Source organism: Panthera leo, chromosome D3, assembly GCF_018350215.1.
Source record: "Panthera leo isolate Ple1 chromosome D3, P.leo_Ple1_pat1.1, whole genome shotgun sequence".
Taxonomy (NCBI): domain Eukaryota; kingdom Metazoa; phylum Chordata; class Mammalia; order Carnivora; family Felidae; genus Panthera; species Panthera leo.
In genome coordinates, this window is record NC_056690.1 from 33,290,065 (window position 1) to 33,305,250 (window position 15,186).

Genomic DNA, 15,186 nt, shown 5'->3' on the forward strand with positions numbered 1-15,186 from the left:
TGTCTGTGGCTACCTCTACCCTACACCGGCAGAGATGTGTTGCCACGGAGACTTAGGATCTGCGAAACTTAAATCATTTACTTCCTATCTGTCTCATTACAGAAAAAGTGTGCTGACTCCTGAGACATACCATTAAATTTTAATTTTGAGCACCTAGGAGTAATGTTACATATTTTAGTGTGTCACCCCATAAAACGGCATTATAGGGTTTCATTTTATTTCTTAGTCTTTTATTCCAGGCTATGGAGGTCAAATCTAGCAAATGGAAATACGCGACACCTAGTTAAATCTGAATTTAAGAAAAACGACTTTTTTTTTTTTTTTAGTGTAGGTCTCATACAATATGTCCACATTATACTTAAGCTAAAAAAATTATTTGTTGTTTATGTAAAAAAGAAAATCCAACTTTCACTGGGCCCCATGTATTTTATCTAATGGTACTGAAACCATTCACAATCTAACTTCAATTAATCTTTTCAAACTTACTTTCTATGCTGTTTTCCACTACTCTGTTTCACATCCTGTCTTTATCAACTAAGCTGACCTGCCCTTTAGTTTTCATACATGGCCTTGCTTTCTTCTGGCAGGATGTCAGGCTCTATTAAAAGAGTTTTTCATGAAGCACTGCATTCCTTAATACTCCCAGCTATAAGTTCTCCTTTTTCCTTCTAGTCCCACACCATTTTATCTGTGCTTAATTTTTTAAGTGAAACTCTGCACTTTCTACACCATAAGGGATTTTCCCCTATACTTGTGGTCCCCATTTGTCAAGATAGAGGGTCTGGAGCCACGATGCCTGCATGAATTCCAGACCCATCTGGATGGCTGTGTGACCAGAGGCCAGTTCCTTCCCTCTCTGGTACCTCATTTCCTCATCTGTGGGACAGGGAGAGTAAAATGCCTTGGACTGTTGTAAGGACAAATGAGTTACTGCATAGAAAGCACTTATGGCAACACCTGGCACTTAGGAAGGTGTGCTTCTTCTGTCTGAAAGTAATCTGGAATAGATGAGCCCCTCTACCAAAGAAGAAGCGGCTAAATAAATATTTATTAAAGAAATAAATAAACATCTATTTCAGTCCCGGTATCTTCTAATTATTGCTGTTTTCAATCTGAAGGTCAACATCTGCGCATGAAATAGTCGCTATGACACAGAGCAATGAGGTATTTACAAGATGACTAAAAGACACATTTTTAGAGCCAGTCAATGAATTTTGTAAGCACAAATGTCTGAAAAGAGCAAATACAAGTTTGGAAAAATAAATGGGGTAGTGAGGGGAACTTGCAACACTAAATATTAAAACCTCTATAAGCTACTGAACTCAACAGATGACACTGACCCAGAGCCAGACAGTAGGATAGTGGATCAAAGTCCAGAGTCCAGCAACATACCAAAGAATAATTAGGAACTTAATATTGACAAAAGTGGCATTTAAATTCCCTCGGAAAAGGGAGGATCATGTAGTCAGCAGGGCTATAGCATAATTGCCTATCTATGTAAAAGTAAACAAAGTAGATCTCTACTTCATGGAATAAAAATTCAACATGTAGCATAGGAGGACGCTGGGCTCACCGCGCGTCCTGCTGATCACTTAGATTCCACCTACACCTGCCTAAAGAACCCAGAAAACCGCCAGAGGATTAGCAGAACGGAGTCTCCGGAGCCAAGCGCAGACGAGAGGCCCACGGAAGAGGGTAGGAAGGGCGGCGAGGCGGTGCGCGCTCCACGGACTGGCGGGAGGGAGCCGGGGCGGAGGGGCGGCTCGCCGGCCAAGCAGAGCCCCCGAGTCTGGCTGGCAAAAGCGGAGGGGCCGGACGGACTGTGTTCTGACAGCAAGCGCGACTTAGCGTCTGGGAGGTCATAAGTGAACAGCTCTGCTCAGAAAGCGGGAAGGCTGGAGGACAACGGGAGGGAGAGCTGCTGAGCCCCCGGACGGCAGAGCTCAGCTTGGCGGGGAACAAAGGCGCCAGCGCCATCTCCCCCGCCCATCCCCCAGCCAAAATCCCAAAGGGAACCGGTTCCTGCCAGGGAACTTGCTCGCTCTGCGCAAACACCCAACTCTGTGCTTCTGCGGAGCCAAACCTCCGGCAGCAGATCTGACTCCCTTGAGCTTCCACAGGGCCCCTCCTGAAGTGGATCACCTAAGGAGAAGCGAGCTAAGCCTGCCCCTCCAGCCCCCGTGCACCTTGCCTACCCACCCCAGCTAATACGCCAGATCCCCAGCACCACAGCCTGGCAGTGTGCAAGTAGCCCAGACGGGCCACGCCACCCCAGAGTGAATCCTGCCCCTAGGAGAGGGGAAGAGAAGGCACACACCAGTCTGACTGTGGCCCCAGCGGTGGGCTGGGGGCAGACATCGGGTCGGACTGCGGCCCCGCCCACCAACTCCAGTTATACACCACAGCACAGGGGAAGTGCCCTGCAGGTCCGCACCACTCCAGGGACTATCCAAAATGACCAAACGGAACAATTCCCCTCAGAAGAATCTCCAGGAAATAACAACAGCTAATGAACTGATCAAAAAGGATTTAAATAATATAACAGAAAGTGAATTTAGAATAATAGTCATAAAATTAATCGCTGGGCTTGAAAACAGTATAGAGGACAGCAGAGAATCTCTTGCTACAGAGATCAAGGGACTAAGGAACAGTCACGAGGAGCTGAAAAGCACTTTAAACGAAATGCAAAACAAAATGGAAACGACGACAGCTCGGATTGAAGAGGCAGAGGAGAGAATAGGAGAACTAGAAGATAAAGTTATGGAAAAAGAGGAAGCTGAGAGAAAGAGAGATAAAAAAATCCAGGAGTATGAGGGGAAAATTAGAGAACTAAGTGATACACTAAAAAGAAATAATATACGCATAATTGGTATCCCAGAGGAGGAAGAGAGAGGGAAAGGTGCTGAAGGTGTACTTGAAGAAATAATAGCTGAGAACTTCCCTGAACTGGGGAAGGAAAAAGGCACTGAAATCCAAGAGGCACAGAGAACTCCCTTCAGACGTAACTTGAATCGATCTTCTGCACGACATATCATAGTGAAACTGGCAAAATACAAGGATAAAGAGAAAATTCTGAAAGCAGCAAGGGATAAATGTGCCCTCACATATAAAGGGAGACCTATAAGACTCGTGACTGATCTCTCTTTTGAAACTTGGCAGGCCAGAAAGGATTGGCATGATATCTTCAGTGTGCTAAACAGAAAAAATATGCAGCCGAGAATCCTTTATCCAGCAAGTCTGTCATTTAGAATAGAAGGAGAGATAAAGGTCTTCCCAAACAAACAAAAACTGAAGGAATTTGTCACCACTAAACCAGCCCTACAAGAGATCCTAAGGGGGATCCTGTGAGACAAAGTACCAGAGACATCGCTACAAGCATAAAACATACAGACATCACAATGACTCTAAACCCGTATCTTTCTATAATAACACTGAATGTAAATGGACTAAATGCGCCAACCAAAAGACATAGGGTATCAGAATGGATAAAAACACAAGACCCATCTATTTGCTGTCTACAAGAGACTCATTTTAGATCTGAGGACACCTTTAGATTGAGAGTGAGGGGATGGAGAACTATTTATCATGCTACTGGAAGCCAAAAGAAAGCTGGAGTAGCCATACTTATATCAGACAAACTAGACTTTAAATGAAAGACTGTAACAAGAGATGAAGAAGGGCATTATATAATAATTACAGGGTCTATCCATCAGGAAGAGCTAACAATTATAAATGTCTATTCGCCAAATACTGGAGCCCCCAGATATATAAAACAATTACTCATAAACATAAGCAACCTTATTGATAAGAATGTGGTAATTGCAGGAGACTTTAACACCCCACTTACAGAAATGGATAGATCATCTAGACACACAGTCAATAAAGAAACAAGGGCCCTGAATGATACATTGGACCAGATGGACTTGACAGATATATTTAGAAGTCTGCATCCCAAAGCAACAGACTATACTTTCTTCTTGAGTGCACATGGAACATTCTCCAAGATAGATCACATACTGGGTCACAAAACAGCCCTTCATAAGTATACAAGAATTGAGATCATACCATGCATACACTTGGACCACAATGCTATGCAGCTTGAAATCAACCACAGGAAAAAGTCTGGACAACCTCCAAAAGCATGGAGGTTAAAGAACACCCTACTAAAGAATGAATGGGTCATCCAGGCAATTAGAGAAGAAATTAAAAACATATATGGAAACAAACGAAAATGAAAATACAACAATCCAAACGCTTTGGGACGCAGCGAAGGCAGTCCTGAGAGGAAAATACATTGCAATCCAGGCCTATCTCAAGAAACAAGAAAAATCCCAAATACAAAATCTAACAGCACACCTAAAGGAAATAGAAGCAGAACAGCAAAGGCATCCTAAACCCAGCAGAAGAAGAGAAATCATAAAGATCAGAGCAGAAATAAACAATATAGAATCTAAAAAAACTGTAGAGCAGATCAACGAAACCAAGAGTTGGTTTTTTTAAAAAATACACAAAATTGACAAACCTCTAGCCAGGCTTCTCAAAAAGAAAAGGGAGATGACCCAAATAGATAAAATCATGAATGAAAATGGAATTATTACAACCAATCCCTCAGAGATACAAACAATTATCAGGGAAAACTATGAAAAATTATATGCCAACAAATTGGACAACCTGGAAGAAATGGACAAATTCCTAAACACCCACACTGTTCCAAAACTCAATCAGGAGGAAATAGAAAGCTTGAACAGACCCATAACCAGCGAAGAAATTGAATCGGTTATCAAAAATCTCCCAACAAATAAGAGTCCTGGACCAGATGGCTTCCCAGGGGAGTTCTACCAGACGTTTAAAGCAGAGATAATACCTATCCTTCTCAAGCTATTCCAAGAAATAGAAAGGGAAGGAAAACTTCCAGACTCATTCTATGAAGCCAGTATTACTTTGATTCCTAAACCAGACAGAGACCCAGTAAAAAAAGAGAACTACAGGCCAATATCCCTGATGAATATGGATGCAAAAATTCTCAATGAGATACTAGCAAATCGAATTCAACAGCATATAAAAAGAATTATTCACCATGATCAAGTGGGATTCATTCCTGGGATGCAGGGCTGGTTCAACATTCGCAAATCAATCAACGTGATACATCACATTAATAAAAAAAAAAGAGAAGAACCATATGATCCTGTCAATCGATGCAGAAAAGGCCTTTGACAAAATCCAGCACCCTTTCTTAATAAAAACCCTTGAGAAAGTCGGGATAGAAGGAACATACTTAAAGATCATAAAAGCCATTTATGAAAAGCCTACAGCTAACATCATCCTCAATGGGGAAAAACTGAGAGCTTTTTCCCTGAGATCAGGAACACGACAGGGATGCCCACTCTCACCGCTGTTGTTTAACATAGTGCTGGAAGTTCTAGCATCAGCAATCAGACAACAAAAGGAAATCAAAGGCATCAAAATTGGCAAAGATGAAGTCAAGCTTTCGCTTTTTGCAGATGACATGATATTATACATGGAAAATCCGACAGACTCCACCAAAAGTCTGCTAGAACTGATACATGAATTCAGCAAAGTCACAGGATACAAAATCAATGTACAGAAATCAGTTGCATCTTATACACTAACAATGAAGCAACAGAAAGACAAATAAAGAAACTGATCCCATTCACAATTGCACCAAGAAGCATAAAATACCTAGGAATAAATCTAACCAAAGATGTAAAAGATCTGTATGCTGAAAAGTATAGAAAGCTTATGAAGGTAATTGAAGAAGATATAAAGAAATGGAAAAACATTCCCTGCTCATGGATTGGAAGAATAAATATTGTCAAAATGTCAACACTACCCAAAGCTATCTACACATTCAATGCAATCCCAATCAAAATTGCACCAGCATTCTTCTCGAAACTAGAACAAGCAATCCTAAAATTCATATGGAACCACAAAAGGCCCTGAATAGCCAAAGTAATATTGAAGAAGAAGACCAAAGCAGGAGGCATCACAATCCCAGACTTTAGCCTCTACTACAAAGCTGTCATCATCAAGACAGCATGGTATTGGCACAAAAACAGACACATAGACCAATGGAATAGAATAGAAACCCCAGAACTAGACCCACAAACGTATGGCCAACTCATCTTTGACAAAGCAGGAAAGAACATCCAATGGAAAAAAGACAGTCTCTTTAACAAATGGTGCTGAGAGAACTGGACAGCAACATGCAGAAGGATGAAACTAGACCACTTTCTCACACCATTCACAAAAATAAACTCAAAATGGATAAAGGACCTGAATGTGAGACAGGAAACCATCAAAACCCTAGAGGAGAAAGTAGGAAAAGACCTCTCTGACCTCAGCCGTAGCAATCTCTTACTCGACACATCCCCAAAGGCAAGGGAATTAAAAGCCAAAGGTGAATTACTGGGACCTTATGAAGATAAAAAGCTTCTGCACAGCAAAGGAAACAACCAACAAAACTAAAAGGCAACCAACGGAATGGGAAAAGATATTTGCAAATGACATATCGGACAAAGGGCTAGTATCCAAAATCTATAAAGAGCTCACCAAACTCCACACCGGAAAAACAAATAACCCATTGAAGAAATGGGCAGAAAACATGAATAGACACTTCTCTAAAGAAGACATCCGGATGGCCAACAGGCACATGAAAAGATGTTCAACGTCACTCCTTATCAGGGAAATACAAATAAAAACCACACTCAGATATCACCTCACGCCAGTCAGAGTGGCCAAAATGAACAAATCAGGAGACTATAGATGCTGGAGAGGATGTGGAGAAACGGGAACCCTCTTGCACTGTTGGTGGGAATGCAAATTGGTGCAGCCGCTCTGGAAAGCAGTGTGGAGGTTCCTCAGAAAATTAAAAATAGACCTACCCTACGACCCAGCAGTAGCACTGCTAGGAATTTACCCAAGGGATACAGGAGTACTGATGCATCAGGGCACTTGTACCCCAATGTTTATAGCAGCACTCTCAGCAATAGCCAAATTATGGAAAGAGCCTAAATGTCCATCAACTGATGAATGGATAAAGAAATTGTGGTTTATATACACAATGGAATACTACGTGGCAATGAGAAAGAATGAAATATGGCCTTTTGTAGCAACGTGGATGGAACTGGAGAGTGTGATGCTAAGTGAAATAAGCCATACAGAGAAAGACAGATACCATATGGTTTCACTCTTATGTGGATCCTGAGAAACTTAACAGAAACCCATGGGGGAGGGGAAGGAAAAAAATAAAAAGAGGTTAGAGTGGGAGAGAGCCAAAGCATAAGAGACTGTTAAAAACTGAGAACTGAGGGTTGGTGGGGGGTGGGAGGGAGGGGAGGGTGGGTGACGGGTATGGAGGAGGGCACCTTTTGGGATGAGCACTGGGTGTTGTATGGAAACCAATGTGACAATAAATTTCATATATTAATAAAAAAATACTATACAAGTGGAAAAAAAAATTCCACATGTAAATAGACTTGGGAGGAAATAAGGGAGACCATTTGTATTATATGTGGGGGAAAGACTTTCTTAAGCAACATGGAAACCTGGAAACTGCAAAAAGACATGGAGACATCGTTGACATCACAAAAAAATAAAACTTGTTTAGATAATAGATCCCATAAACTAAATCAAAAGATAAAAACTGGATGGGGAAACAAACTTGTAACACATGAAAAAAGGATACTATCCCTAACATATAAATAGTCCCTAAATTAATAAGGGCAAACAACCCAGTAGAATGATACTACAGAAAATGATAAAAATGTTTAAATCTTAGATTGGGAAGCAAAATGCCATGAAAAATAGGAAATAAAAAATGTTCAGTCTTATTAGTTAGGAAAGCTCAAATGAAAACAAAAGTCTTTTGTCATCCTTAAGAAAGACCAACAGTAAAAAAAAAAAAGTAATAACATCCTATAGGGTAAGGGTACGGGGAAATGGACACTCCTATCCCTTACATGTAGGAGTATAAATTTCTAAAACCTTTTGGGAAACTAGATTAAAGTAAAAAAAACAAGTCACACCCCCTAACTCAGAAATCCCACTTTTGATGACTTTTCTGTGGAAAGTTTGTATTCTTTGTGGCTTTACACTACACACACACACACATGCACACACACACACACACACACACACACACACACACACATTCACACCCACATGTATGTATGACTGTATGAATTTCTGTGCAAGAATATCTATGATAGCATTATTCATTGTGGCAAAAATTTGAAAGCAAACTTAATGTCCATTAGTGATGGAATAGTTGAATAAATTATGCATATCCATATTGTAGAGTATTTTGCAGCCATTAAAAAAAGGAGGATATAGTTTTATAAATACTTAATATGAGAAATGTTTATGATACATTGCTAATGATTACCCCAGAGTGATTTGTATAGCACGGATTCATTTTTGAAAGTAAACAAAGGAAATGGTGCCTGCATATTTACATACACACATGAGTAAGGGCTGGAAATGAACACTACATATTGTGAGGCTTTGGCACCTGTGGGGGTGGGTTTCCAAGGGAGATTCTGCACCTAGCTCTTGACTGCTTACTTGTTACATTGGCTGTGTCTTCATGTTGTCTTTCAAACCAATAAAGTAAAATCAAATTAAAGCTACCAGGAGGCAGCAGGGGGCAGAATGGTCAAAAAGGAGACAGATTGTGCAGTTAGAGTTCCATTAGTAATTATGCTTTTCTTTGATTTTGAATACATTTTTAATTTCACACAAAAAATCGATGTATATGTTCTTTGTAATGAATCAAAATATAACAGATAATCATACCACTTAATCTCAGTCTCCCCACTCCTCCCCCAGAAGTAACCACCGTCAGTAACTGATAAGTATGCTTCCTGATCTTTCTCTTGCATTTATACACCGTTATATGCATGCATTAAAAATGCAAAATACTGTCTTGAGGAACGCTGGTTTCCGTTGTTTCATAAATGGTTTCATAATGTGCTGCCATTTGTAACACAGTACTTTTCATTTAACAGTATGTCAAGTTCAAAGTACAGCTGACCCTGGAACAACACAGGTTTGAACTGTGCAGGTCCATTTATATGTGGAGGTTTTTTTTAAAATAAATACAGTAAAGTTCTGCAAATATATTTTGTCTTCCTTATGATTTCCTGGTAACATTTTCCTTTCTCTAGCTTACTTTATTGTTAGAATACAGTATATAACATATATAACATACAAAATGTGTGTTAATCGACTGTTTATGCTAGCAGTAAGCCTTCTGGTCAACAGTAGACTATTAGTTAAGTTTTGGGGAAGTTAAAAGTTATACAAGATTTTTGACTGTGTGAGGGTCAGTGCCCCAACCCCCACATTGTTCTAGGATCAGCTATAATCCATCTCACTTTTTTAACTACTGAATAGAATTTTATAATATATAGTAACATAATTTACTTGACTCTTCTTTATGTATACATTGAGAATGCTTCCAAGTTTTTGTTATTAACAAAACAAATGATGTTTGATAGGTATTCTTAGACATGGGTCCTTGTGCACATGTGCAGATGTTGCTTCAAGTTGAACCACATGTCTAGAAGAGGGATAGATCTGTAGTGGGAGATGGACATTTAACATTTTTACAGATATCAACACATTGCTGTTCAAAGGGGATGCACTACTCTACGACACCGCTTGTCGTGTTATATGTGTTGTAACTCATACAAACACTTCTCTTCCCACTAACTCCAAATGGTGATGTTAACAAATTAGCGAATGTTTGGGTTTTTCCCAATCCAATAGGTAAAGCAACAACAACAACAACAACAACAACAACAACAACAACGAAACAACAGTATGTCAAAATATGGGTTGTGGTTCTCCTATAAGTAGTGAAGCTGAGCTCCTCTATTTCCGTTTCCTGATCTGTGAATTGTTTTTCACATCTATTCATCTATTGGGTTGAACTTTTCTTTTACTGCTTCTTAGAAGTCCTTAATATATCCAGAATACTGTTTTTTAGTCTGACATATATAATGCAAATATTTTTTCTGAGTGCCCCACTTGAACTTTCACTCCACTTTTGGTGCTTAGCTGTAGCTTGGAGTTTTTCCCCTCTTTAGAAATGTGTTCCTATCGTATGTTTTCAAATGTAATGTGGAATATGGCATTGGTAGTTACGTTCCATTTTTGGTTCCTGATACTGTGTTTTTCCTCTTCTTCTTAATCAAACTTCCAAAGGTTTACCCATTTTACTAGTTTTTTCTAAGAACAGCTTTTCACTTAATGATAGATCTTGTCTTGTATTTCTTTTCTATAATTTAACATCTGCTTAAAACATTAATTCTTCCTTCTACTTTGAGTTTAATTTGTTCCTCTCTCTCTTATTTTATAAAATGTACCTTAACTTAAATTTACCTTTTTATTTATTCCAAGGGTCAGACACAAGTAACGAAGGACAAGTAGAACTCTGTGCATTCCTCAGAATGTAAGAATGTCATTCCTCCAAAGCTTCTGTCCTTTGTGGTTCCCTCTGGGACACCAGGGCCACAGGGACAGAGAGTGCTGGCTGGGCCCTGCGCTCACTCAACACTCACCATCCCCAGATCCTTTTCTCCTTCTTTTCTGTTCTTCTCTTGCAGACCTTTTTTTCTCTTTGCGCCTCTGTCGGAGTGCTGTTTTAGGGTCCGTGATCCAGGCTTGATAAACAAACTGAAGGGAGAAAATTAAATTATTTTCTGCCTTTTTAATATTTAAATGAAAAGAAAAGGGACCAACACCAAGCTTCCTGACTTTTGGAAATATATACATATTTTTCTGCCAGCACAAACTAAATCTTCTGCTCCCACATCCCTCAGTATTCTCAGTTGACCTGTGCTATTTCCATGATCATGAAATAAAATATGAAAACAGATGTTGTAGGAGTGTATTTCATTTGGTATCACAGTCAGGAGATACTTTGGGTGACCATCATTCCCCCCAAGTCCCCATGTACCACCACCACTTGTGACAGTGACTGACTCTTTTGTATTACACACAATAGGAATAAGCTGGACCTCTTGCTAAGTGTCACTGGAGTGGTTTTCTCCCCTCACTAATAAACTTTGAGTCAAAAACAAAACATCGTTTACTCATTTACTTTGGGAAAAGAGTTTAGTACATCTGATGCTCTCCCTTGTGAAAAAGAGCTATGACCAGCAACTTGAGAAAGGGTTCTGTAGACTGATTAGTATTTGGAAAGGAAAAATGATTGCGCTATTAAGGTTACAGAGTTATTCCAGAATGTTCTGGAAGGAAAACTGTGGTGACCTTGGTTGCCTTTTGTCATTTTCATTCAAGAGCTGAAAACGGTTACGTTAATATGATAAAACCGATAACCACCGCAGAGCAATGTTGAACAGTCCACCCACCAATAGTCTCCCAAATCATGCAGAAGGAACAAAAAGAAAACCCTGGTAAACAAAGTCAGCCATCTGTAATCACGAAGCCAAGCAGGCATGCTCCTCATGCACCCACAAAGCCACCTGGGTCTCAGGGAAGCTGGGTTTTCTATTATGATGTTCAAGTTGGAGGGCTGTTTTGTGGGGGCACTTTGTAAACCCAGACACTTTCACTGTACTCTGTATGACTTTCAGATTTCAGGAATCCTTGGAAAACACAGTGTAAGCAAACCACAGGCATTGTGAGGTCAGTAAAAATAAAAAGGGACCCAACTTTTTGATGTACGGAAGTGTAAAAGTCATGGGTGACTAAGGAAGAGAATTTCTTTTTTCCCAATGGTAGAAATCTGAATCTAATGGCAACTAACACAAGTGTAACATCTGTATTGTTTCTGAATAATAATAAATCCAAGAGGCAAAAAATAATCCTATTTTCTGCCAAAAATGTATTTTGAGAAATGAGAAATGAACTGACACTGGACAAAGAAGGACCACATGAAGGAATTTATGGTAGATGTTTACTAAGCATGCTACTTGGGAACTCTATCAAGAATATCTTTGGGGGTGCCTTGGTGGCCCAGTTGATTAAGTATCCAATTCCGGTTCAGGTCATGATCTCGTGGTTCGTGAATTCAAACCCCCTGTTGGGCTCTGTGCTGACAGCTCAGATCCTGGAGCCTGCTTCGGATTCTGTGTCTCCCTCTCTCTCTCTGCCCCTCTCCTGTTCATGCTCTGTCTCTGTCTCTGTCTCTCTCTCAAAAATAAACATTAAAAAAAATTAAAAAAGAAGAAAGAATATCTTTGCCAAATATGTAAGTTCCCTTGCTTATTAAACCTGTCACCTACCAAAAAGAATATCTTTGAGGTTTAGTAAATTAATAAGCAAATTGCTTCCACAAAATATTGATTCTTTAAAAAAAATCTGAACTGCTAGATGCAAGAAATTTTCAGGTTTAAGAGCAACATACGGTGACATTTTCTTTAAAAAAAAATGGGTGATGACCATATTGCTTTTAGATAATGCCAGAATCCCCAAGATAGAAAATAAAAGAGTAATTCAGGGTTTGTGAATGCATTAAGTATACAAGTTGGAGGAATTCTTTTATACTGGAGAAAAATGGGGAGGGAGGGTGAGAAGGAGAGAGACAAGGGCCATTTAGGACAGAATTGCAGAACTCTTGTAGATGGGGGAGTATCATTAGGATTTTGCCTTATTGGGGCACCTGGGTGGCTCCGTTGGTTAAGCGTCAGACTCTTGGTTTGGGCTTGGGTCATGACCTCATGGTTTGTGAGTTTGAGCCCCTGCATCAGGTCTGTGCTTGGGATTCTCTCTCTTCCTCTCTCTGCCCTTACCCCACTTTTTCTCTCCCTCTACTTTTCTCTCAGAATAAATAAACATAAAAAAAATTAAAAAAAAAGATTTTGCCTTATTAAAAGGAAACTCCTGGTTCTACCTATAATCCCAAATGACGAAGCTTTCTCACTAAGATGAGAATTTACATAATTCAAAGAAGGGGGAAAAAGAGAGGGGAAGAAAATCTTATGAGGAGTCCCTATTTGTAGGTAAATTATCTTAATGTTGACATTTGGAGCTACAAACTCGGTATAGTGCCAGGAACATTTGATAGAGGGTCAGTCTGTTTCAGGAAATGGTGATGACAAAGTAGGAGGAAAAATCCCAATTCTTATTGAGTGGAGAAATGGAAGTTTCTTACTGAAACTTCTCAATTCTCACATTGCAGCCATAACCACTGTTCAAGTTCATGGGACACCCACACCACTAACCATAAGTACAAAAAATACAAGAAAATGTCCATAAGTGACCTTTGGTTTCTTCAAATTGCCATTATTAGTCTGTATTCTCAACATTATCTTAAATTCTAGTTACTTATTTATTCATTCATTCATTCATTTATTCACTCACTTACTTTATCCTAAATTTTATCTTAAGTTTTATCATATGATTTTTATCTTAAGCTTATCTTACCTAGTGGGGGGGGGGAATGAGATTCATTTTCCTGAAAATACTATGCAAAAAGCATTTAATTTTTCAAACAGGAGAGGACTTTATTGAAGCGAATGGAGATCCTTAACGGAAATTGGTTAAATTTAATAAACTGTCCTTTGATTCATGTGTAACCCAGGACTTTCTTTATGTTGTCTGAAAGAAGTTGTTTTGTTTCTTGTTTTTGTTTTTAAAAATTTTTTTTTTTTTAACATTTATTTATTTTTGAGACAGAGAGAGACAGAGCATGAACGGGGGAGGGTCAGAGAGAGAGGGAGACACAGAATCTGAAACGGGCTCCAGGCTCTGAGCAGTCAGCACAGAGCCCGATGCGGGGCTCGAACTCACATACCGCGAGATCGTGACCTGAGCCGAAGTCGGACGCCCAACCAACTGAGCCACCCAGGCGCCCCATTCTTGTTTTTGTTTTTAAAGTAAGATGGGGATAATTACATTGCAATCTTTCACATAAATTCTTAAATATGAATGGAGAGACTTATATGGTAGTCATAAAAGAGAAAAGAAAAAGAATCTTAGGGAAGTTAAAACATAGAATATTAAACTAGCAATCAGAACGCTGGCATTTTAAAGATGGGAGGAACCTAGAAGCTTAGACCCTCCTATTCAAGATAGACCCCCAGCTGTCTGTCCCCTGGGAGTTTGAGAGAAATACAGAATTTCAAGGACCTGCTTAATTTCCGTAACCTGCATTTAAATAAGGTCCCAGGTAAAATGGGAGAAGCGCTGGTCCCCCTCACTATCCAAACATTTGCTTAACACATGAGCATAAAGACCTGAGAGTTTAAGTGCCTGCCCAGACTAAGTGCACAGAACCAGCTTTCTATAAAGTACATGAACAGTAATTCATTATTTATGATTTTCAATAATGGGTGGCTACCGCCCAGGTAGCTGGATACTTTCTGCTGTGCATTAGGTTAATTGACAAATAGCCTCTTCGCAGTTTATCTCGCACTCTCTCTGGTGACATGGGTGTGAGAAACTCCACAGACCGTACATGGCAGCACGGTCTTGTGAGGAATTGTACCAAAGGCAGGATAGTAAAACGGAAGACGATATCCAATTGAGGGAAGATGGAGACTTGAAAGGGAAGCCAACAAGAAGGTGGAGAAAAATGAGTCTTCTATTACCTTGGTCATAATTTTACCAGCTTTCTGAGAACGATTATCACACATTTTACACATCATGACTGACGCATGCAACCAGATGTGACCCTTTTCAAATGAGATGTGACGTAGGCCAAACTACAAGAAGGACAGAGTAGATACGTATCTGCATTTTCTCTCTCTATGTCTCGATAGGCTCTCGTGTCAACTGAAGAACAAGAATGAAATAGTAAGAAATTTGGCTTCTCAAAACTCTCCTTGGAAATGTTTCCCTAATATTTTAAGTTCTTATACTTCCTCCGTTGTACGACCTATAGAGCAGGGAAAATGCAGATGGAGGCGACAGGGATCTGCTTGTCTAAATTTCTACAGAGCGGAGGGTCACACACCACACGTCAGTGAAACATCAAATACCTTTGCAGCTCTGATTAAATACTGAAGAATAGTTTTGGGAAGTTTAATGACAGACTTTGGCAAGGCTAAAATGGCCGACGCAAACTTCCCAATAGCTCTCTACAAAGAAGGACAAAGCGAGAGTGATTAGTAGAAAAACATCAAAGACTAACAATTTTACATATGACGTCAGTATGAATTTGTCTCTACAGTTACATCAGCTAGGTTAAAATGTGCC

General features: G+C 39.7%; 1 protein-coding gene across 7 annotated transcripts in view; it reads right to left on the reverse strand.

Moving 5' to 3' along the window:
* LOC122203049 (piezo-type mechanosensitive ion channel component 2) overlaps positions 1-15,186 on the reverse strand; it is a 468,341-nt gene that overhangs the window by 49,649 nt on the left and 403,506 nt on the right. For all 7 annotated transcript variants that reach the window (XM_042909601.1, XM_042909598.1, XM_042909599.1 and 4 more), the window contains one exon: positions 10,584-10,698. In XM_042909601.1, coding sequence (XP_042765535.1) covers positions 10,584-10,698 — 115 coding nt within the window. The remainder of the gene's footprint in view (positions 1-10,583; positions 10,699-15,186) is intronic.